Source organism: Ochotona princeps, chromosome 17 (genome assembly GCF_030435755.1).
Source record: "Ochotona princeps isolate mOchPri1 chromosome 17, mOchPri1.hap1, whole genome shotgun sequence".
Taxonomy (NCBI): Eukaryota; Metazoa; Chordata; class Mammalia; order Lagomorpha; family Ochotonidae; genus Ochotona; species Ochotona princeps.
This window is the reverse complement of record NC_080848.1, coordinates 35,025,819-35,048,242: the sequence shown is the minus strand read 5'-3', so window position 1 is coordinate 35,048,242 and position 22,424 is coordinate 35,025,819. Positions and strand designations below refer to the sequence as shown.

At 53.4% G+C, this 22,424-nt stretch overlaps 1 protein-coding gene across 3 annotated transcripts in view; it reads right to left on the bottom strand.

Annotated features, from left to right (window-relative positions):
* KSR1 (kinase suppressor of ras 1) overlaps window positions 1-22,424 on the bottom strand; it is a 118,624-nt gene that overhangs the window by 45,249 nt on the left and 50,951 nt on the right. For all 3 annotated transcript variants that reach the window (XM_058676557.1, XM_036496141.2, XM_036496142.2), the window contains exon 2: window positions 1,007-1,147. In XM_058676557.1, the coding sequence (XP_058532540.1) occupies window positions 1,007-1,147 (141 nt within the window). The remainder of the gene's footprint in view (window positions 1-1,006; window positions 1,148-22,424) is intronic.

Genomic DNA, 22,424 nt, shown 5'->3' with positions numbered 1-22,424 from the left:
GCTGGGTATGCAATGACTGCCCCTGCCTTTTTAGTTCTGTAGGGGGTCCAGCTAGAACGCATTCACATTTCTACACCATAGCCTGAACTTGGCCTTCGGAGTTCAGCCTGGAAGGAGTGGATTTACCAGATGGACAAAGCAAGCCACCCCAGGTGCCAATTAACCAGCGACTGGGAGCCTGGCACTGCATACCCTCATGTTCACCGACAACAGGTTGGACAGGTGGTAATGGGTAGCAGAGATGGATGGGAGAGAAAACAAAAGGAAGAAAAATGACACATTTTAAACTAAATTCTCATTCTTTCTGTCCAAAGTTACCACTCACTAGTTGTATGACTTTCAATTTACAAAAGGATTTGTATAATTTTTATGTATTGATTTGAAAAGCAAAGACATAGAGATCTTCCATCTGCTGGTTCACTCCCCACAAATGCCCACAGCAGTGATGGCTGGGCCAGGTCGAAGTCAGAAACTTGGAACTGAATTTAGGTCTCCCATGCAGCTGGCAGAGACTGACCTGTGTGAGCCATTGCTGCTGCCTCGCAGGGCGTGTAATAGCCTGAAGATGGAACCCAAAGCGGAGCTGGGTCGCAAACCCACCCGTTCTGCTACAGGACGTGAGTGTAACAGGGGCATCTCCAACTAGCTGCATCATCGAAAGTACTTAACCATTCTGTGCTGTCATTTCCTTAAGCTTAAAATGCCAAATAGCAGTAAGCATTATGTAGGATTTTGCCGGAAGTAAGATTATCCAGGCTGTGTTTTGTCACCCAGCCTGTGCTTCTGGAAAATCTGGCCGCTGTCTGTCGAGTGCTCAGTGGTCAGGCAGATCTGGCTAAGACAGTGGCAGCTCCCAGGCTAGTCCTGCTTGCTGTCTGCTCCCCTCTCACACGCCCCCCTCTAAGCACACATCCCCGGGTCTCAGCTGTGGTGAAGCCAGACCTTGGCTGGTTCCTCTACCCAGCCCTTCATGGCCCCAGCCCCACCTGCATCCTGGCCCACATACCTGCACCACCTCGGGCTTCACATTGAAGATGTAGAGCCAGTCACTGAAGCGGGGGTAGCTGTCAAGCTCTGGGGTCCGCTCACTGGCAGCCACACTGAGCTTGCACTGCCGCTGCTTGCAGATATACCGCACCAGCTTGGCCTGTGGGAGAAGAAGGAATAACCTCAGTCATGGCGCAGCACGCAAGCACACGGCCACCCAAGCCAGCTATGGGGGCATTCCCACACAGACAACAAACTGGTATGCGGCAGACTCCCCGGAACAGGGCAGGAACAGGGCAAGCAAGGAGCCTGGGAGTCACCGCCCAATCCTAGGACCACAAGGACCAAAGAAAGTAATGGGCTGTGCAGGCCAACAGAGACCTCACTGCTGGGGTCTCAGCAGAAATATGAATGGGGAAGATGTGGGGGTCCACAGCAGGTAGGCAGCCCTCCTCTCAAGACAACGCTTCCTGCCTTCCTGGGCTAGGCTCAGTCCCTACCTTGGAGAAGTCACTCAGCCCCCTTGGAAACACTGCAGTTTCTGGGGAATCCCACAGTCTCTCCAGAACAAGGCTACTGTGCACGTAAAACAAAGCAGAAGAGGACAAAGGCATCAATTATGCTTAAATGCACTGATGGAAATGCCACTTACTGTGACAATAGCAATGAACCTTATTTATAAAGTATGAATAAAACTAGCAGTGGCTCTGACAACCAACAACCTTCCTGTGGTGACAAGCATAGCAGGGCTAGTCTCCCTAAAACTCACACAGTTGCTCGTACTCCAATGTCTTCATGACAATGCTCAACGGAGACAGGGAGGACCCTCCAACAGGTGGGGCCTCAGAGGCTGGTTCTCATCAGAGGCCTTGGCTCCTTCCTGCCTCACTGGGTGGCCCCGCCTGGAGAAGCCTCCACCAGTTGCAGGACTCTGGGGCCATTGAACTTTGTCTTGGACTGTGAGCTCAAACAAATCTTTGCTTTCCAAAAAACCTCCCATGGGCTATTTATTTATTTATTTGAAAGTCAGATTTATGCAGCAAGGAAGAGAGAAAGAGAGAGAGAGGGAGACAGCAAGAGAAATCTTATATCTGCTGTTTGTTCCCCCTAGATGGCAGCAACGGCCAACACTGGGCCATAGCCAGGAGCTTTTTGCACGTCTCCCACAGGAGCATAAGGGCCCAAACACTTGGGTTGTCCTGCACTGCTTTCCCAGGTGCACTGACAGGGCTCAGAAGCAGAGCAGCCAGAACACACACCAGTGCACACACAGAATGTGTGCACAGTAGGTGGCAGCCTTCCCCATTCCACCACAATGCCAGCCCCTCCCTGGGGTAATTTCAAGTAACAAAAAGCTGATTGGTATCAACGTGATAAGACAATAGCTGTGATTCACACTGGAGACGGAGCCATTGGTCCTTGCAAAGATGGATGTGACCTGTCTAAACCCAACTGAACCACATAACAAACTCCAGCGGAAACTGGTGGGAACAAAGCAACACTTCAACCCATCCAGCCCGGGTCTCCCTGAATTCTGTCCACAGGCACTACTCCCCACCCGCCCATGCATGGCCGGAGAGATGCAAGGGTACTATCAGACTCACAATGACAGCACCTGCTTCCTCGACGCCCTTCTGAAGCCTTCCAGGCTCACTCACAAGCTGATGGAGCCAGATTCTTCCCACCCAGGGTTACTGGCCCCTTCGTGTGGGTCCTGTGCACTCATGGTTGCCAGGGGGCTGAGAGGTAAGCGATGACGACCACTAGAGAGCCAACCCTGCTGGGAATCAGAATCCTCCTACTGCAGACAGTCTGGGGAAATCAGGCACACAAGGGCCAATCCAGGGCCACACCTGCAACTGCATACCCCTCTGGCACCCATGGCAGGCATTGCTAATCGATCAATCATGCATACCCCGCTGAGGCTCACAGCTCTGAAGTCGGCTGTCACAGAACCTGGTGCTCTGCTCACAAATAGGATCTAACCCCACAGGTAAAAGCAGACACTCCTCTCCCTCACCCAGGCTCACCCCACACTGATTGCCATCCCCACCCCCAGGGAATGACCAGAGGCAAATTCCCAAATCAGGGCCCCACCTTGCTAGCCCGGGCTCATTGCCAGCCCGCTCTGCTCCGGGTACGGCCCTGCCCTCAAACACACACCCACAGCTAGTGCCTACCAGAGCCCTTCTGTAGTTCTCCACCCCAAGCCCCTGTTCAGACTTCCGGCTAGCAGGCCCTCCCGCACCCAGACTCCCCACATTGCATCAGGCCCCCTTCTCCACTCCCAACATGTGGTTTACGAATATTGTAGGCCACAGGGTGCCTTGCACCCAAGGCGGGCACTTGTGATTAGGGTCTTGTTCAACAGATGGAGACCCAGTGCCTGGACAGGCCTCCAAGCTGAACAGAAGCAGGTTTGAACACCCCACAAACTAGCTGTAACCTCGAGGTACTTCCTTTGATCCAGACTGGGGTCCCTCATCTGTGAAGGGAAGGACTAGCTCCCCTAGAGCCACAGCCTGGAAGTTTGGGGGAACAGGTGAGCTCCCCTGTCATAGCAGCCTGGGACAGGGACCCTGATTCCCCTTGCTCTGTACCACACCTCCACCTGCTACTGCACATGGCCCAGGACACACTTAGAACTGCCCCCCCACCGCCTCCAGCGCCCCACGGATGGTCCTTCCTTCCAACCCTAAGGACTCAGACCACAGCTTCAAAGGGCTGATCAAAGACAGGACCACAAACCAAACAGCTGTGCAAACTCAAAAGCCACTGTTTTCCACCTCAGCAGAGGAGGCTGGGCTCACGACACAGCAACAGCAATCAAGACCATCTGTCAGCAATGCGGGGGCCACACCTCTGGGAGTGATTCACAACACATCCTTCTACACAAGGCTTCAGCCCGCAGAGATGGCCAACCTGGCCTCAGCCTGGGCCAGCACCAGGGCATCTCCAGTCCCCTCCAACCTGGCCAGCCCTTGCTAGCTCAGGGCTCTTGTCCCTCCAGCAAGCGGGCTCTTGCTAGTGACCACTGGGTCTGCACAGCTCAGCTTCAATAGTCCTTCCTCTAGGAAGCCTTCCCCTAGCTGGGCAGTGTCCAGCTCAAACCTCATACCATACTTGTAAACTGTTGTTAAAGAGATTTATTTATTTGAAAAGTAGAGTGACAGAGAACGCGCGCGAGAGAAGGAGTGACAGGGAGATCTTCCATCTGCTGGGCCATCCTCAATACTACAATGTCTGGGACTAGGCCAGGCTGAAGCCAGGAGCTTAACTCAGGTCTGCCATGTGGATGTAGCAGAGGCCCAAGCACTTTGGTCATCTTGCACTGCTTTCCCAGGCCATTAGCAAGTAACTGGATCAGAAGTGGAACAGCCCAGGACTTGAAACAGCAGCCATATGGATTGCTGGCGGTGTAGGCAGCAGCTTAACTGGCTGTACCACAGCTCCAGCCCTTACACTTAGGGATTTTGCTGTTTCCTTGTTCACCATAAACTCCGTGAGGCCAGCATCCCAGTCTGCGCTTCTTGTCACCATGAAGAGGCACAGTGTTGGATTTTTCAAAGCTTTGTTCACAGAAGCACAAATGCACACACAACACAGTCTAGCTGGGCATTTATCAAAGCCAGAGTGGGAAAGCAGACACCTGCATGGCAAGTGTTGAGTTAGGAGGCCCAGCGTCTTGGACAGGAGGAGGGAGCAGGTTTGGAGTTCAAGGCCACTGAAGAGCTCCACCAGATCACCCAAAGGGCCGCCTCTTGCACCCAGGACCTGGCTCCCAAAACAGGCAGCTTGTGCCTAAGACCAGAAAGGGAGAGGAGCCCATATGTTGGACCTGCTTCCCGGTGAGCTGGCAAGCTGTTGTCTCTGTAAGGGTAGCGAGGGTACCCAAAAGGAACTGCAACAGGCTTGGGATCTGCGTGGAGTAGAGTGGAGTTGAGAACAAGTGAGGCCCCAGGGTGAAATGGCTCCCACCAGGGCGAGAGAAGGCCACTCATGCTTTTCGGAAAGTTGGTTGCAGTCCCAGGAGCACCGGAGCTACCTTCCCAGCCTAACCACAGCAGGTCGGCCAGCTCAGCCCCGAGGGCCTCCAAGGGGACAGTTCACATTAGTGGTGTCATTTTCTTTTAACCACAAAAACCACAAGATACAAATTTTCCGGAATAGGAAAGCACCTGGGGTTTCCGAGACGGGAGCGGCAGCGTGACCAAGAGGGCCATTAGGAAGCAGGCCACAACAAGCAGGGCCCTGAGCATGCTGAAGGCTCCCCCAGCAACGTTCTGGGGCTCCCTGCCTGTGTGCCCCACCATGCCTGGACAGGGGATGCAGTAAAGAAAGAAGAGGAAAACACCAAGGCAGCCCCCAGTGGATGGGTGCTTACAGAAACACTGTACACAGCAGGCGCACACTAACTGTCCCAGACTCAAAGACCCAGGCTCCCAGTCCAGCGTTTAAGAATAAGCATGGCAGGTTCAGCACCCCCCGTAACACCCACATCTGGTATGAGCACGGATCATGTCCTGGCTGTTCCATTTCCCATGCAGCTCCTTGTTAATAAGCCTGGGAAAGCAGTAGATGATAACCCTAGTTCCTTGGGTTTCTGCCCCCTAACATGACAGACCCAGAAGAGACTCCTGTCTCCTGGTTTTTGCCTGGCTCAGAACTGCCCACTGTGGCCATTTGGAGAGTGAACTAGTGGATGCGAGCTCTCACTCTGCCTTTCAAGTTAATTGAAAATGCATATATAGGCCTGGCGGATTGGCCTAGCGGCTAAAGTCCTCGCCCTGAACGTGCCCGGATCCCATATGGGCGCCGGTTCTAATCCCGGCAGCTCCACTTCCTATCCAACTCTCTGCTTGTGACCTGGGAAGTCAGTCGAGGATGGCCCAAGGCTTTGGGATCCTGCACCCGTGTGGGAGACCTAGAAGAAGTTCCTGGTTCCCGGCTTCGGATCGGCACAGCACTGGCCGTTGTGCTCACTTGGGGAGTGAATCATCGGATGGAAGATCTTCCTCTCTGTCTCTCCTCCTCTCTGTATATCTGACTTTGTAATAAAAATAAATAAACCTTAAGAAAATGCATATATAACTAAAGGTCCAGGATCTTGGGGGAAATCGCCAATAAGACCCCAGAGGAGGGTGGCACCAACTCCAGGAATGTGGTGTGCCCAGGTGAACCCCAAGCATCCTGATCAAGGTCAAATGCTGACATCAAATAAGGCTGCCAGAAGCATCTCTTTGACAGTGGTGAGGCCTGCCAGCCCCAAAGGGCACACAGCAAATGCTGTGCAGGGTGAACAGGTCTGGTCTCAGGAGCGCATGCCAGGGGTCAGCACCATGGCGCAGTGGGCAGTGCCACCAACTGCAATGCTAACCTCCCATTTGGGCGCCGTTTCATTTCTGACCCAGGTCCCTGTTAATGCACCTGGGGAAACTATGGGAGATGGCCAAGTGTTTAGTCCCCTGCACAGACGTGTCAGTCCTGGAGGAATCTCCTGGCTCTTAGCTCAGTTCCAGCAGCCACTGCAGCCGTTTGGGAAAGTCAACCAGTGGATGGGAGATCTCTCCCTCTCTGTAATTCTTTCAAATAAATAAGCAAATCTTAAAAAGCACATGCCCCTGACTGAGAGGGGCAGATGGCTTCCAGAACCCCGGGGAGGCCAGGGAACATGAGGCCTAGCACAGTGACATTGCAGAGACCAAACCCTCACAGAGGGAAGGCCTTCCCCTGTCATTCTTCCTTCACTTTTTTCAAAACCTGATTCCCCAAAGCTGCCACCCCACTGCCACCCAGGCACCTGCAGGCCAGGTCGAACTGGAACCCCAGGCCCTCCTGCACCCACAGAACCACTCATCCCCAGAAACTGCCACAGAGGAGCTGCCTTTCTTCCCCAAGAGAGAGAGAAAGGGCACTGCCAGCTCCAAGCAAAACTTCTCACAGAGGTCTCCAGGGGCGCTGGCCTGGGGCCAGCCATTGTGATGGACTAACTGAGCAGTACAGGAGTGAACGCTGGCCAAACATCCCACCCATGCACACCACATGCCAACACCTCCTGTCTACTATGAACACCTGCTCACAGGGGTCAGGGGCAATGCCCAGGAGTTAACCGTTCCACCTCTGACAGGAAGCATCAGTCTGGCAGGTGCCACCACGTGGCAGTGTGGCTAAAGCTCATTTATTTCCTTGTAGTTTCTCTACCCGCAAGGTGGAGAAGGTAGCATGGGCTACACAGCATTCCTGAAGTCACTACAGAATCACACCTACCAACACTTAGCCCATTGCGCAGAACACTTGAAGGACTTGCCACACGGGACCATATGAGAGCCGCCTGGGAGAGGAGGTGCCATTAAGACTTCGCCTTCCCTCAGCTTCTTTGCACTTTTGCAGAAAACATCTCTTTCCAGAAAATGGACTTTGCTCCACCCCTACAATTCCAGGATCTGAAAAGGAGTGATCCCTTCCGTAGGTGACCCCCAAATCCATGCAGGGTTATGTGAGTGGCCAGGGGCCAAGGCACTTACTACCCTAACACTCACCTGGAAGTTGGCCGCCCAGGTCTTCACGTATTCAAAGCAGGGCAGGAGGTTAAGTGCACAGAGGCAGACAGACCCATGATGAGCTATAAATGGACAAATGGAGCCCAAAGCGTAGGCTAAGATGGAGAGCAGCCCCCAAGCGTGGCACAGGCTCCCTCAGTGATGGAAACAACACTGATGACCATCTACCTGCTGTCACTAGCCTCTCCCACTTGTACCTGATCACCTGCCCTCCCTGGGTGCTCAGCAGAAATCCCAGGAGGCAGGAATCATGGGCAGTGTCACGCACAAAGCCCCAAGCTGGCTCTGAGTCGTAACACTCCATTCACTGAACAGCCATGTCCAGCAGGGAGCACTGCAGGTCCTCCCAGGCCTCTGCTGGGCAGCATTGAGTACCCAGTGTTGAGCACAGGGGGGCTGCCAGGTGGCCAGCTGGCCTCATTTGGGGCTTAGGATGCCTGCCTGGCCTGTAAGCAGCAGGGACAGTCAGTGCTCATCAATGTCCCCCTCAAACAGGGAACCACATGTTACACCCATGTCACAGTGCATCATCTCTCTCATCTTGCTTCTTGTCCACAAGGCCCCTCAAGAGCTTGACAACCTCCTGGAATCCACATGCATTAGGAAGAGGCTCACTCCCACATACAGCCTTGTATCATTGCCCCAAATAGAGGCTCCTGCTGCCCACCCCACTTAGCCCACTAAGGCTGCCCCACTGGTACCAGCAGTACGGCAGTGGGCAGAGTCAATCTCTCAGACTGTCCTGGGCAGTGAATCCCATGATTTCCAGCACAGGCTTCCTTGCTGAATTACCACCAGGGCCATGGCCTCTGATCCCACTTTGCAATAACTCACCCTCAGGCTACATGGCACCCTGGCTCGAAACCAGCACTCAGTGCAGTAAAACCAGCCCCACCCTGCCCAGTCCCTAGGGGCACCCCTTTCAAGAAGGTCCCAGCATGCTTTGCACAGGTAATGAAGCACCTGGAAGGCCAAGGCACTGACTGCCCCTTTCCTCCAGCCTTGGGGAGACTGCAGCTGGCAGTCACAGCTCTGCAAACAGGTCCCACCCACCAACACCCCCAGGGCCCTGGCTCCTGCTTGTGAGGGGGGCAGCACTGAACTGTTTTCATTTTCAAAGGTTAGGTATTATTATTATTATTATTATTATTATTATTATTATTATTTTAGAAAGGCTGAGTAAGAGAGAGGAACTGAACTCTTCCATTTGCTGTCCCACTTCCCAAATAGCCACCAAAGCCAGGATTGGACCAGGTCAAAGCCAAGAACCAGCAACTACATTTGGGTTTCCCATGTGGGTCCAGGAGCCCAAGCCCTTGGGCCCTGCTTTCTGCTTTCCCAGGTGCATTAGCCGGGAGCTGGATCACAAGTGGAGTAGCCAGGACTTGTACCTTTGCTAAGATATGGGATGCCAGTGTCACAGGTAGCGGTTCGACCTGTCACACCACAATGCTAGCCCACATTGGACTCTCAGGTGGTCACCCACAGGCAGTCCCTGTGAGGGTCAACTCCTCATCCAGGCCATCCCAAACTAGAGGAAGTCACCCAACACCTCCTGACAGTTCAGCCTACCCTCTCTCCTCCTTAGAGCTGCCATTCCTCTCTCCTCCTGGCTCCTCTGCTCTGGCCTTGGGACAGTCCCCTTCCACTACCTCCTTCCGAAGGCTTGAGTGTGCCTCTAGGGACTTCCTGTCAAGTCAGCCAGTTAAGCAGTTGGGCCTGGCTGTCATGGCCAACTTGTTGCAAAATCATTTTTAAGAACGCAAGGAGGCACTGGTCGCTGACAGCTCCCTGCACAGGCTAAGCTCAGTATTCGGCTCCAGGGCAGCTGCAGGGGAGGCAGGAGGGGACAGGTTGGGGTATGCTGACAGCAGCGTGCAAGGGGCAGCGGGAGACAGAGGTCCAGGGCAAGTGGGGCCAGGAGAGGAGAAAGTGCAGGTGACCTCAATCCTGAGCTAGGCATTTGGCTGGGGCGGCTGCCAGGTCACAGACAACCTCCCCGCCAGACTCCGCACCAGCCCTCCTGCCTTGACGTCAAACTTGGAGTCGGGGAACTTCAAACACAAACAAACAAGTCTGCCCCAGACCGCAAGTGGAGCAGTTCCCAAGGAGGCCAGGGCTGAGTGCAGCTGAAGCTGGGAACTCAGGGCTGCCTGCCCTGGCCTCAGCTCCACCACAGCCACAGCTTCCAGGGACCTGACACCACACTGCATATGGGGGTTGGTGTGGGGCTGCAGCCCTAGTGTGGACCAAACAAGTCCAGTCTCCAGCCTCTGCAGTGGGTGCCCATGGGGTGGTGGGAAACCCTGCCCCAAGCACTGACAGGTTGGCCTGCTCCAGCATGCAACTGACCACACTTCCTGACAACATGACACTTCCTGACCCTAGTACTGAGCCCATGGCTGGAGGAGGAGAGGTGAAGCCATGAGGCAGTTGGAAGAGCTCATAGAGCTTTTCTGCACCACACAGGGCTTACAGACGGACCAGCGTGAGCAGCTCAGGGCCTTCCCTGCCTTTCTCACAGACACCTATGGACCCATCATGCTCCATGCAGATCCTTCGAGAAGGAGGTGTCCCCCTGACCTCCACAGTCTGACTCAGCTCCCACCTGGGCAGCCGGGTGAGTCATGCAGAGAAAGGGGCTCTGCAGAAAACAAGCCTTAGCTTGTCAATCAACGAGTGACCTCTCTCAGTTCTGCCCTTTTGGATTGCTTCCTGCCTCAGTTCAAGACTGCAATCCTTCAGCATGCTGAGGGTTCTCAGAGCCAGCTGTACACAGAGGACTACATCATGAGAAGTCAAGAAACCCACTTTAGTTCCATGACAGCTGCCCTGGCCCTCACACAGGCGACAGAAAAGAACTTTGGTTACCATCAAGTCATCCAATCAACATGCAAGAAACTCCATGTGAGCACAGAGGACACGGTCGTAGTGACGCAGGAGGGACAGAAGTAGCCACAGACACCCCTGCCTCAGGATATAAAAACAGCAGTGCCCATCCCTGAGTATCCCTCACACAGCGGCCCCAGTGGTGGCAGCATTAGCTGGGAACCAAGGGCAGAGCCAGTCCAGGGGTTGCAGCCATGGATGGGGGTGGTACTGCCCACAAGCCTGACCCCACATCAACACAGCCTGCATCCAAGTTCAAAGACTCCCTGTGCCTATCTGAAGTGCAGTGGGCCTCCAGGGCAGAGTCTACTGAAGCCTACCCCTCAACAGCCCCATTACAACAGGCAATCCTGGAGCAGCCCCGGTACCATACTCTGGGAGACACCTGGTTGGGAATTATAAAGCAGGGGCCCTCAGAACAGGCAGAGGCCACATCCAATGGCAAATGCGGACTCCTGCCAACAGATACACCCCCATTCCCCAGCTCCTTAAGACCTGAACCCTGGAAGGCACAGGGAGGGAGGGGGTAGGGTGGGGACCCCACTTTACACTGATCTATGAGCATGTGCAGCAAGCAGGAGGCTGTGCCAGGTGCTGCAGGAGAACTGGGCTTTATACACACACACACACACACACACACACATATTTGGAAGGCAGAATGTACACAACAGGCAAAGACAAAGAGAAGGGAGATCTTCCACACACAGCATCACTCTTGGAAAGACCACAACAGCTGGAACTGGGCAATGGGCCTGGCACTACATCCAGTGTCCCATATGGGTACAAGGGCTCAAGGACTTGGGCCATCTTCCACCGCCTTCCAATGTACATTAGCAGCAAGTTGAATGGGAGGCAGAGCAGTCAGGACTCAAAGCAGTGCTCATATGGAATGCCGGACTCACAGGCAGCACCAGCAGCTTTCACTTGCTGCATCACAATGCTAACCCTAGCAAACGGCTTTCCATTGAAAACATATGACTTGGCCTAGGAGCCCAGACCATCATGGTAAAGGATGCAGGGCTGTGCAAGGAGCCAGCGGTCAAAGGCAGATGGGCACTTTGGACAAGAGGGGCAAGTTGTCCAATGGCAGACTTCCCCCTAGAATGATGATGGATGCCAGCACTTCCTGCCAAGTCCCGTGCTAGGCACTGCTCCCCACATCCCAAATATCTACCCAGGCCTCGTCCTGGCTCACAGAACCCAGTTTCACATGGGTTTGACACACTGCTGGAAATGAACTTGTTCAGGCTGGGGGTTCTCAACTTGCTTTCACATTATAGCCCCAGGAGAGGGTCCAGCATGCTGCCATGATGACCCGGTCTCGGTCTACACTTTGTGTCTCATTGCTGGCAAAGTGGAGGACAGCCTCTGGGCATGCCCTGGCTGCTCTAAAGAGGGACAGGCTGCAGCAGTTGTCTAGAACTTTCAGAATGGCCAACAGGTGCCCAGAAAATCACAGATGCCAGTTGAGCTAGCACACCCAACTCCAACCTCCTCATGGCAGAAACACGACTGTCAGATCCCGCCACCTGTGCCTTTACCTGCGACCTGCAGCCACCCCGCCTAACAGAGGACTTGCCTGAGTTGTTCCGAGCCTCCTTCCAAAGCTCACATTAAGACTTTCTGTCAGCTTCTGGAAAACCAACAAGGGGAAAAGCAAGGTGCCTCTTCCTCCTCCCCTGGAACCAGAGGCCTTCCAAAAGTCCTTCTGAATTTCCCAGAGCTAATGTGTTAGCCAAGTCCACTTTCTCAACTTTTTTTTTTTAGTTTGTGCATTTTATTTCCTAAGAAATCTTCCCCAAGGTCTCATTCACAGAGTTGCTCTAAGTTCTAAAAATTTTAAAGTTCTGATTTTTGTTTGTTTGTTTAGGTCCATGATTCATTTTCAATTGGTGTTTGTATTCCAGGACTGTTCCCTCCGAGAGAGAGAGAGAATGTGTGTGTGTGCTTTAATGCAAGTACCCTACATGGATCATCTCATCTAAAACATCCATTCTCCAACAGGTGCTATCATGAATAATCCCATTTTTTTAGAGTGTCACGTAGACATGCAGAGTTGTCATTGAGGACCCGCAGGGCTCGGGCTGCAGGACCTCCCCCCGCCCTCCCAGCCTTCTGTACAGTGCTGTAATACTTGGATGTGACCTGTTCACACCTTCCTATCCAGATTACTCATCATACCGAATGCAACACAGCTGTGATTCGGTGCTGCTGGGGGAAAGAAAATGCGTACATTCTCAATACAGGTACAGTTCTGGGGAGGGGGATGGTACTTTTAGTCCACAGTTGGTAGACTCTGCAATTGTGAAACCCACAGAAAACCAGGGCTAGCCAGACTTGGAAAAAGATATTGGGACACCTGAGAACCCCTTCCAGCCCACCCCATGGACAGGCAACCTTCCCCACTGGGCAGTGGCCACGGTGGGTTCACCATGGCTGTAAGGCATCTCACACTCTTCCAGGCTACAGGCCTAAGAGTGCAGCATCTCCCAAAGTCCAACTACTCAGCCAGAGGCCACACAGAGTGCCTCAACAAGGTGCCAAGTGCTGGAATGGGGCCTGCTGAGTTCCCCAAAGCAGGACATTGGGACACAGACCCTCTGTGAGGCAGAACAGCTGGGACAGACCCACAGCCCAGAAGAGGCAATCCTCGAGATGATTCAAGGAGCTAGACCAAGGGCATGGCATGCAGACAAAGATAAGAGGGTTGGGACAGTGCTGTAGGTGGGGTGTGGCATGTGCACCGGACCAAAGTCATAAAACATCTTTCTTATTCAAAGGGAACAGCGAATAGCTGTAGGCCAGACAGGGAGGGGCAGGAGACTTAAGTCTCACCCAGGGCCCAGGGCCAGCTGACACAGGTTCCGGAAAGTTCTGGAAAGTTCTGGAAGGTCCTGGAAAGCCACTGTGAGGCATCTGCACTCAATCTTGCAGGCGTGGGGAGGGCAGTGAAGGCAGAAACGTGATCATATCTTCAGTTTTGAGCAACTGACGTTCTGGAAACCATGTGGAGGACAGATTGAAGTGGGTGTGGGGGACACAGGAAAATCAATTAAGAAGCCATGGCAATTCAGCAAAAGCTGAGAACAAAAGGTAATGCAGTCAGTGGCAGTGTGGGCGGAAAGGAAGGAGTATATTCAAGAGCTGTTTTATTAGCATTTCTGCAAGAAAGCCAAGACTTCCCTTACTGCCTGGCCCGGGCATTGCTGGCATACCAGCAGCCTGGAATGCAGGAAGCTGAAGGGCTGGGTCTTCGGTTGTTTGATTTTCTAGAACTTGGCACTTCGTGGGGGCGGAGTCCTCGTGCTGAAGGTCCACACCAGGGAGAGTGCCTTAGCCAGCAGCTAGCTCCCAGGCCAACTGTTGCCTCACTCCAGGGTGCTGTGCCTGCTCTGCCTCCCAGGCAGAGGGGAGCCCCGCATTCTGACAGGTGGACTCCAGCTCTTCCCATGACCCTGCAGGTACATCCCAGAGAATGAAGGGAAAGGCAGGGGAGACAGCCAGACCTGTAGCCAGCTGGGATTGCGGGTTCTGTCCTCCTCCCTATCTACTGCCAATGAAAGGGAGCAATCTTAACTGGAAAGATCATGGGGATTAGAGTTACAAGGACCTCAGTTCGAATCTCACCCGTCTCCGACCAGCTAAGGACCAGGACCACTGTGCAATCTCTCAGAGCCTGTTTCCTATGCTGAATCCTGAATCCTGGCAAAGGGCAGGGAACAAGGTGACTGGCGGGGGGACTTGTAAGTGAAGGATGGCACTGGGAGGTGAGCAGCCAGCCCAGCCCTGACCCTAACTCATTCACAGTCCACAGGGCACACCCCTGTGCCAAGCCACCAAGCAGTGGCCCCAGGAACCATGGTGACCCCCTGGTGGTGCAGCCTCCTCTTCTTGCCACAAGGCACATGCAGACATGTCCTGACTGTACCCCAGTGGATGCCTGGCCATGGCATTTCACAGCTGACAGAGCACTCCGTCAGATGGCACTTCCCCGGACCCCCATCCACACACACACCCTGGTGGGCTATAGTGATGGGTAACCAAGATCAGAAGCAGCAAACCTAGCCACTCAGTGGCACCCACTCCAAGGCCGCCATCCTTCCCCATCAACCCTGTAAAAGGAAGTATGACTTTAAGTTTGTAGAACAAACCAAACAATCCTGAATAGTGAACACCACCCAGGTCACTCTTGCCTGTGACCTCAGGGGCCCCACACGCCCCGTGGGAAAGGCAGTTGAGGCAGTCTGACCTGGATGCCAGATGCAGAGTCACCGAGGCTACAGATGAGCCACAGCCTGCTCCATGCGAACATCCTTACCACCCTCCCCCTAGGGGCCCATCTGCTCTGCAAGGCAACACAGCACCTGATGATGCAAACAGGCAGTAGTCCCATGCAGGGAAGGCAGGATAGGTGACTTGAGGCAACATCAGCTCTGGAAGAAATAGAGCACCAGTCTGTGCCCTGGGCACCTCGAAAGACATAGTCACCACAGGCTAAGGTCACCAACAGGATGACATTGACGTGAACAAGTGAGGGATGCTCTGGTGCTGGGGTCCAGAGTCAAAGCCCAGCTCTGCTGACTTACAGTCAGTCCTTCAACCTACTGGTGCCTTAGCTTCCCAATCTGTAGAATGGGGGTCGAGAGAGACAAGCCCTGGCAAGTTAAGAACTTCACTCTCAGTCCTCTCCTTCATGAAAATCCCATCACCTGGTCATCTCTGAAAGCAGTTAGGACCTGATTTGAGTATTCCTTTAAGATTCCTAAGCATGGGCCCACAGGATAAACTCACAGACACCGTAAATCACAAGCGATGCCCGTGTATTCCCTGAAACAGAGCCAGTGCAGATGAGGCCTGCCATGGTGAACACACCCATTCTGGCAGACATTCTCCCAGCCCTAGTTTCACTCCTAGGAGGTCAAGAGCAGGTCAGTCCCAAACCAGACGGTGAGCAGAAGAGCCAGGAAAACCGGGACAGCTACAGAGACAGCGCAACCCGAGGAGGGCCCAGGCTGTGGGGTTGTAACGGGAGCTCCTCTCCGGGTCCGGGGTGGGGTTAGGCACAGCTCAGACACGCATGCGTGCACGCATACCACAAACATACGCAGCTGTGTCCAGGGGACCCATTTCAAACAAAAACAAAGCCTCAGAGGGCAGCAGGCCTTCCCAGACGCCAGCATGACCACATCCACTGAAGAAACACAACCCTAGCAGGCCCCACAGACAAGGTGCTGGTCAGGTGCCAAGCACAACCTCGCAGGCTCCACACGCATGACTCTGCTGACTCCTTGCAACGAGTCTGGAAGACAGGCCGCCCTGCCACCAACTCACTCACAGAGGGGCAAACTGAGGACCAGGAACAGTTCCAAGTCCCACAGTTGGCAAGTGGCAGGGAGAACTGCGGCCCACATGGTTTTGGCGGTCACAGAGACTACAGCTACCGCTTCAAAGGAATGACATATATGGGGCACCTGCTGTGCCAGGGCCAGTGCCTGGCATCTTGGTCCCAGCATTCACACCTATGATCAAGGATCTCAAAGGCCAAGAGCCAATGCATCACCAGCAGCTGGTACATACCACAACCAACTTGCACTTTTGCAGAGAGTGAACCCCAGGTGGTTGCTCCCAGCTCCAGACCCTGGGTTAGCCTGAGTTCGGCCACACCCCCTGCCAGGCCCTGGTGCCCAGGAGACCATCGCTGCTGTACTCGGCCAGCAACAGGGCAGGAGGACTCAACACCACTACACAAACTCAGGCTGCTGTGCCACCTCAGTGGCTCAGGGGGTCAGAGGAGCCTGGGCAGAGGACCTGCTGGCCCCCTCCCACACTTGGCCGCATTAGCAGGAAGATCAGTTTTGTTTTATGTCCCATGAACAGGTGCTGTGTGTATTGAACTGTCTGGTCTAACAGCTTGAATGAGAAGACAGGCTCTCTACCTTGCCCAAGTCTTGGTTTCTCTTCTATACAGACCTCGGCAGGGAATGGCGGGGGAACATGCAGGAAGCCCAGGGGAGCCATGCCACACTGTAGCTGGCATGGTTGGCTGTGCCCTGCCATGCAGGATGGCACACATGTCACGTTCCCACCCGCAGTGTCCAGCTCTCCCACAGCCCATTCCTGTGCGTTCCAGAGGCACTAATGAGCATTTCAGGGGCAGACAGCTCACCTGTGAACCCCAAAGGGCTGGGCATCTCCTGTTGTCTGTCTTGACATTCCCAGCAAGGGCTGCCAACAAAACTGAGTCCATCTGAGAACCCCAAATAGCTCCATCCAGGTCCCCAGTGTGGGTGCAGGTGCCCAAGTGCCTGGGCCTTCCTTTGCTGCTTTCGCAGATGCATTACCAGGGAGCTGGATTGGAAGTAGAAGAGTTGGGACACAAAATGGTGCCCTCATGGTATGCAAGTGTCACAAACCTGCTGTGCTCCACAAGGCTGACATCCTTGAAATACCCTGCCATCACAAAAATCCAAAAATGTCCTAAGAATAAAAGTTCCTCCAAGGTCATCTCAAAGATGAACATCAAGCGGGGACACTGGGGCCCCAGGAGGGGCAGCAGTCAAGTCACATTCCACAGAGTCAAGGGCAGTTCTGGGACAGCCCCAGCCCTCGCCCCGCTGGATGGCACAGGCCTGGCTTCAACCCCACTGGGTGAGAAGCCGCTGAGCTGGCCTGTGGGCTGCCTGATCTTATCGAACACCTCAGAGATTGCCTTAAAAAGTGTACGAGTATTGAGTCATCTCATCCAGGGAGATCAGTGTCATTACCAAGGCCCACGTGGAAATGCAAGTCAGACAGGAGATGGAGGAAGTGTCGGGGTAGGCTGTGACCCCAGGTGCTGCTGCTCCCTTCCCTAAGCCCCTCGGGAGGGGGGGCAGCTGCCAGCCAGCCCACCATGCTCCCTAGAGTCCCCCACAGTGGTGGCTGAAGACAACTCCAGAGTAGTGCACCCTAACAGCCCCCACAGGAAGGTTTTCATTCTGAGACTCACAATCAGAACTCAGAGTCCATCTGCCACCAAGAAGCCATGTCTGGGACCCAGCTCCCTGTCAACACACCTGGGGAAACAGCAGGAGGATGACCCAAAGGCTTGGGCCCCCCACCCACGTGGGAGATAGTGACTGAGCTTCAGGCTTCTGGCTTTGGTTCACTGTGGCCCTGCAGGGGAGTGAGCCAGCAGGTGGAAGGTCTCTATCTTTCTCCCCCTCCCTTTCTCTAACTCTGCGTTCCGAGTAAAGAAATACACGTTAACATAGAAATAGATCAAGGTGTTCGCACTCTCCATACTTGTAGGGACCCACCTCCCTTGATGCCAGTAAAGGGTGACATGGCCAGGGACCCGGCCAGCAGCCACTGTCTGCCCACAGTCTTGGGTCATGAAGGGAGGTGGAGCCGGCCGTGTAATGCCAATACCCTGGCCTCACAACACGATTCTGTACTCTAGTGCGCAACCTCCCCAAGGCTTGAAAACGTGCATCATGTTCCAGAAAAAGGAAGCTGTTTCTCAACAGGTTGCTACATGCAGATGCTGAGAAACGCAAGCCACGAGGCAAGGCTCCCCAAGGGGAGCAGCATGCAGGGGGCAGAGTGGGAGAGATCGCGGCGCCCCACACGGGCCCACCATCCTGGGCTGGCAAGAGTGACATGGTGGAGGCTGCTCACTGCAGAAGGGCTGCTGAGTTGGTTAGGGCCCACCACCAGGGACCATCTCACCAGACCACAGAACAAACTTACAAAAGCACAGCCAGTGTCCCCAGCTCTTCCAGAGTGACAAAGCCGGAACAAGAAAATGGCACAATCAATTGATAGCAACAATTATGTGCGTGTGTTTGGGTGTGTGTCAGGGGGAGGAACTCAGCTTTTCAGCAACAAAATGCCACTGAAAGACATGTCAATCACGAGGGAGTGGGGTTTGAATGGGAAGATGGCAGGTGATCATTTTCTTTCTTCTACTTCTGTTTTCCAAATGTTCTGCAACTGCCACGTGCTGATTTCATGAGGCTGTTACTGAGAATAACACGCTTTGAGCTGTCGGCAAGGTGTGCAGGTCTGGGGAGCCAGCAGCCCTGCTGGGGCTGGGGCTGGGGATGGACCCAGGCTTCCCACCAAGGCTGGCTGTGCTGGCAGCTTCCCCTGCCCTGTATGATCTGCAAATGGAGCCAAATAGCACTAATTTGAAAGGGAAAGAGGAGGAAGGGAAGAAAAACACCTGCTCAGATGGTCCAAGTTGCGCTGCTGAAACGTGTTCCCTCTGTGAGCACTGCATCTTTCTACCCATCCCTTCCAAAGTGCCTGGGGATTACTCAGCCCAGAACCCTGTGGGTAAGACAGAAACCAGTAAGGCCCAGTTGCAACACACAGGGCGTTGGATGCAAATTTTAACAGACTTGCCGCTGAGGCATGCTTGTGTAGCGGGTTAAGCTGTGTCTTGCAATGCCGGAATTCCATACCAAAGTGGTGGCCTGACGCTTCACTTCTAACCCAGCTTGCTGCTAATGCTCCTGGGAAAGCAGCAGAAGACAGCCCAAGTGCTTGGGTCCCTGCCACCTACACGGGAGATCCAGACAGAGGCGGGGCTGCTGGCGTCGGCCTGGTCTAGACGTGGCCAGTGTAGCCAATTTGAAAAGCAATCTGTAGATGGAAAGTGCTCTCTCTTCCTCTATCATTTTGCTTTCCAAATAAATAAATGTATTTTTAAGTGTGACTTCAGATTAAATCCAGGTATCAGGAAAGGGCTTGTGGGAAAGGCGGGTCTTGAAGAACGAGCAGGAATCACGAAGAGGGCACGGAGACAGCCTGAGGAGACATATCCACTTCCTGTTGAAATTGAGTCATCAATCCAGTTGTCAGGTCAGGCCCCTCCACCATAGGAATGACCCAGGAACGAGAAATCAATGGCAAACAGGCCGAGACTTTTGGCAGCACAGGGCAGATTCTGTGCGGTCCCTGGGGCAGCTTAGAGCGAGCTGGGAGCGCCGAGGGGTGCAGCTCCCCAGAGAGTGCCAGAGAAACAGGAAGTCAGAGGGTTGACAACATGGTTCATGTGCTTTGAGCCAGTGATTCCACTTTCAGGAATCAGTCCCGAAGAAACATAACGAGGCATGTGCCTAAGGCTGTTCATGGAGTCACACAGCCACACACAGAAGTAGCAAGGCAGAAAAAAAAATCTCACTTTACAAGACTGCTTAATGATGAGGCAATGCCCATGATGTGAGAGTAAGTTCATCACTCCAGAGGAAAAAAGCTGCATTTAGGATAAAATCTCAATATTAGAAAAAAATTGCTGATATATAGGAAATTTATAGGAAAGGCAAAAAGACAGCAGCTCCTATGTGCTAATTCACATCCCAGATGCCTGCAACAAACACAGGGGGCCCAACTCCTCAGTCCACCACCTGCTGCATCTGGGGCTGTGCAGCAGCCCGAAGCTGGAACAGACAGGAATTCAGGCATGCCCATGCAAAAACGTAAGCACCTCTCTCTATTTATTTTACCTTTATTTGAAAGGCAGAATTACAGAGAAAAAGAGAGACAGAAAGAACTTCTATCCACTGGTCTACTCTCCAAATGTCCATGTTGGCCAGAGCTGGGCCTAGAACTTCTTCTGGGTCTCCCACGTGGGTGCAGGGGCCCAAGGGCTTGAGCCATTCTCCCAGGCCATATGCAGGAAGCTGCGTCATAAATGGAGCAGCCAGGACATGAATCAGCGCACATATGGTACGCCAGTGCCACGGACAGATGATTACCCTACGGTGGTATCCTAACTGCCCTGCCTCTTTCTTTCCCCAAGATTTTATTTATTTGAATGGCAGACTTACAGGGATGGCCCTCCGCTGCAGCTCTCCCAGACCCTCAGCATCCGGATCAGTACAGCAGCTAGGACTGGAACTAGTAACTATATGGGGTGCTGGTGCCACAGGTGGTATTGGCTTTGCCAGGTATGTAACAGCACCGGACCCTGGATGTAAGGATTTTTTTTTTAAGATTTATTTTATTTTTCAATGGAAAGACTGATATACAGAGAAGAGGACAGACTGAAAGATCTTTCATCTGCTGGTTCATTCCCCAAGTGGTTGCAACAGCCAGAGCTGAGCTGATCCGAAGCCAGGAGCTTCTTCCAGGTCTCCCACACAGCTGCAGGGTCCCAAGGCCTTGGGCTGTCTTCTATTGCTTTCCCAGGCCACAAGCAGGGAGCTTGATGGGAAGTGGAGCAGCTGGGATACAATCTGGTGCCCATATGAGATCCTGGCAGATGCAAGGTAAGGATTCAGCCACTAGGATATCACACCAGACCCTGGGTGTAAGAACCTTTTTTTTTATTAGTAATTATTATTTAAAATATTTTTTAAAAGATTTATGTATTTTTTATTGGAAAGTCAGATATACAGAGAGGAGGAGAGACAGAGAGGAAGATCTTCCATCTGCTGATTCACTCCCCAAGTGGCTGCAACAGCCAGAGCTATGAAGCCAGCAGCCTCTTGCAGGGTCCCAAGACTTTGGGCTGTCCTCAACTGCTTTTCCAGGCCACAAGCAGGGAGCTGGATGGAAAGCAGGGCTGCAGGAATAAGAACTGGCACTCATATGTGATCCAAGCCCATGCAAGGTGAGGACTTTAGCCACTAGGCTACTGCACCAGGCCCTGGATGTAAGGATGTTAACCAGTTTCTTAGCCTATAAGCCAAGGGCCTGCCCTCTCAATATATCTTTTTTTTTTTTTTTTAAACTTCACAGAGGTCAATTTACATTTGAAAGCAAAATAAACATATCAAAATGTTGACACTGGAACCAGAGGATGTGTACTTAGTGTTTCTACTTTTCTGTGCTTTCTATAAAGGGCCTTTGTGTGACCCTAAAACGTTACTCAGAGTGAAAGGTAGCAAACTGCGGAAGGCAGAGCCAAGCAGCTGATGTGCTCTGTCGGAGAGAGCAGAGCGCCACCCCCTGACCCAGCTCTTCCCACATGCCCTGAACTTCAGCATCATTCGACGACTCAGAGCACCTGCCCAAGACACTGGCCAGGAGCCATGGACTCTCCAGAGTTATTAAACTGAGAGCCCTTTCTATGGAACAAAGATCCAGCAGGACACACACAGGTGAGGTAGGGATGCTTAGGTGGGAACTGGCCATGGATGCAATAGGAGGGTCCCGGGAAAACAAGAGCAGTATCCAGTTAGAGACATACAAGCTGCTACATCCTGAAATCAGAAATGCTGAACCAGCCAACACATCTACTCCAAATCAACGGTGTAGGAAATGTCTTCTAATGTGGCAATGACATTGGGTCACAGCCCGAGACGTGAGCAATATTCCGTGCCTTCTACGGGGGTTGCAGTGTGCCCTAAATGAGGAAACCCACAGAAAGCTGGGTTGCACTCCCACACAGGCCTGCAGGACGCAGGGGAGTGGCCCCATCTCCCACGGAAACACTTCAGGACGGTACAGTGCTGCCTCACTCTCCTGGACACCCATGGCACACCTCCAGTCCCACACTTGGGGAGAGAACTGAGGCCAAGCCTGGGCTGTCACTGACCCCTGGGGTGTCCCTGACCCTAAGCACCCTGCTCTCCCTAGACACAGAGGGCATCAGGAACAGCAAAGTCAGATGCCACCTGAGTAGAAAACTGCACCCTGGCAAAGCCTGAAGTTTAGCATGAACCCTCCAGGAGCAGCATCTGGGCCAAGTCTTCACTAACAGCCGGCTTTAGCACAGCCTGCATGAGCTCAGAGGCAGAGAGCCAGGGTGCCACACTCACACCCTTACTAACACAGTCCTAGCACTTGACCCTGACCACAGTCCTCACCTTGGGCTGGTCACCCAAGCACTTAACATGTGATGGTCCATGTGCCTCCTAGAGAAACCCAGCACACAGAGGCTAAGCATCTGGTCCAAGGTCAAGGGCAGAAGCAGCTCGTGCAGTGCCCGTCCGCAAGCTGGAAGAGAGTATCACTTCCTGCACTGACCCAGCACAGCCCCACCCCCGGCCCAGACTG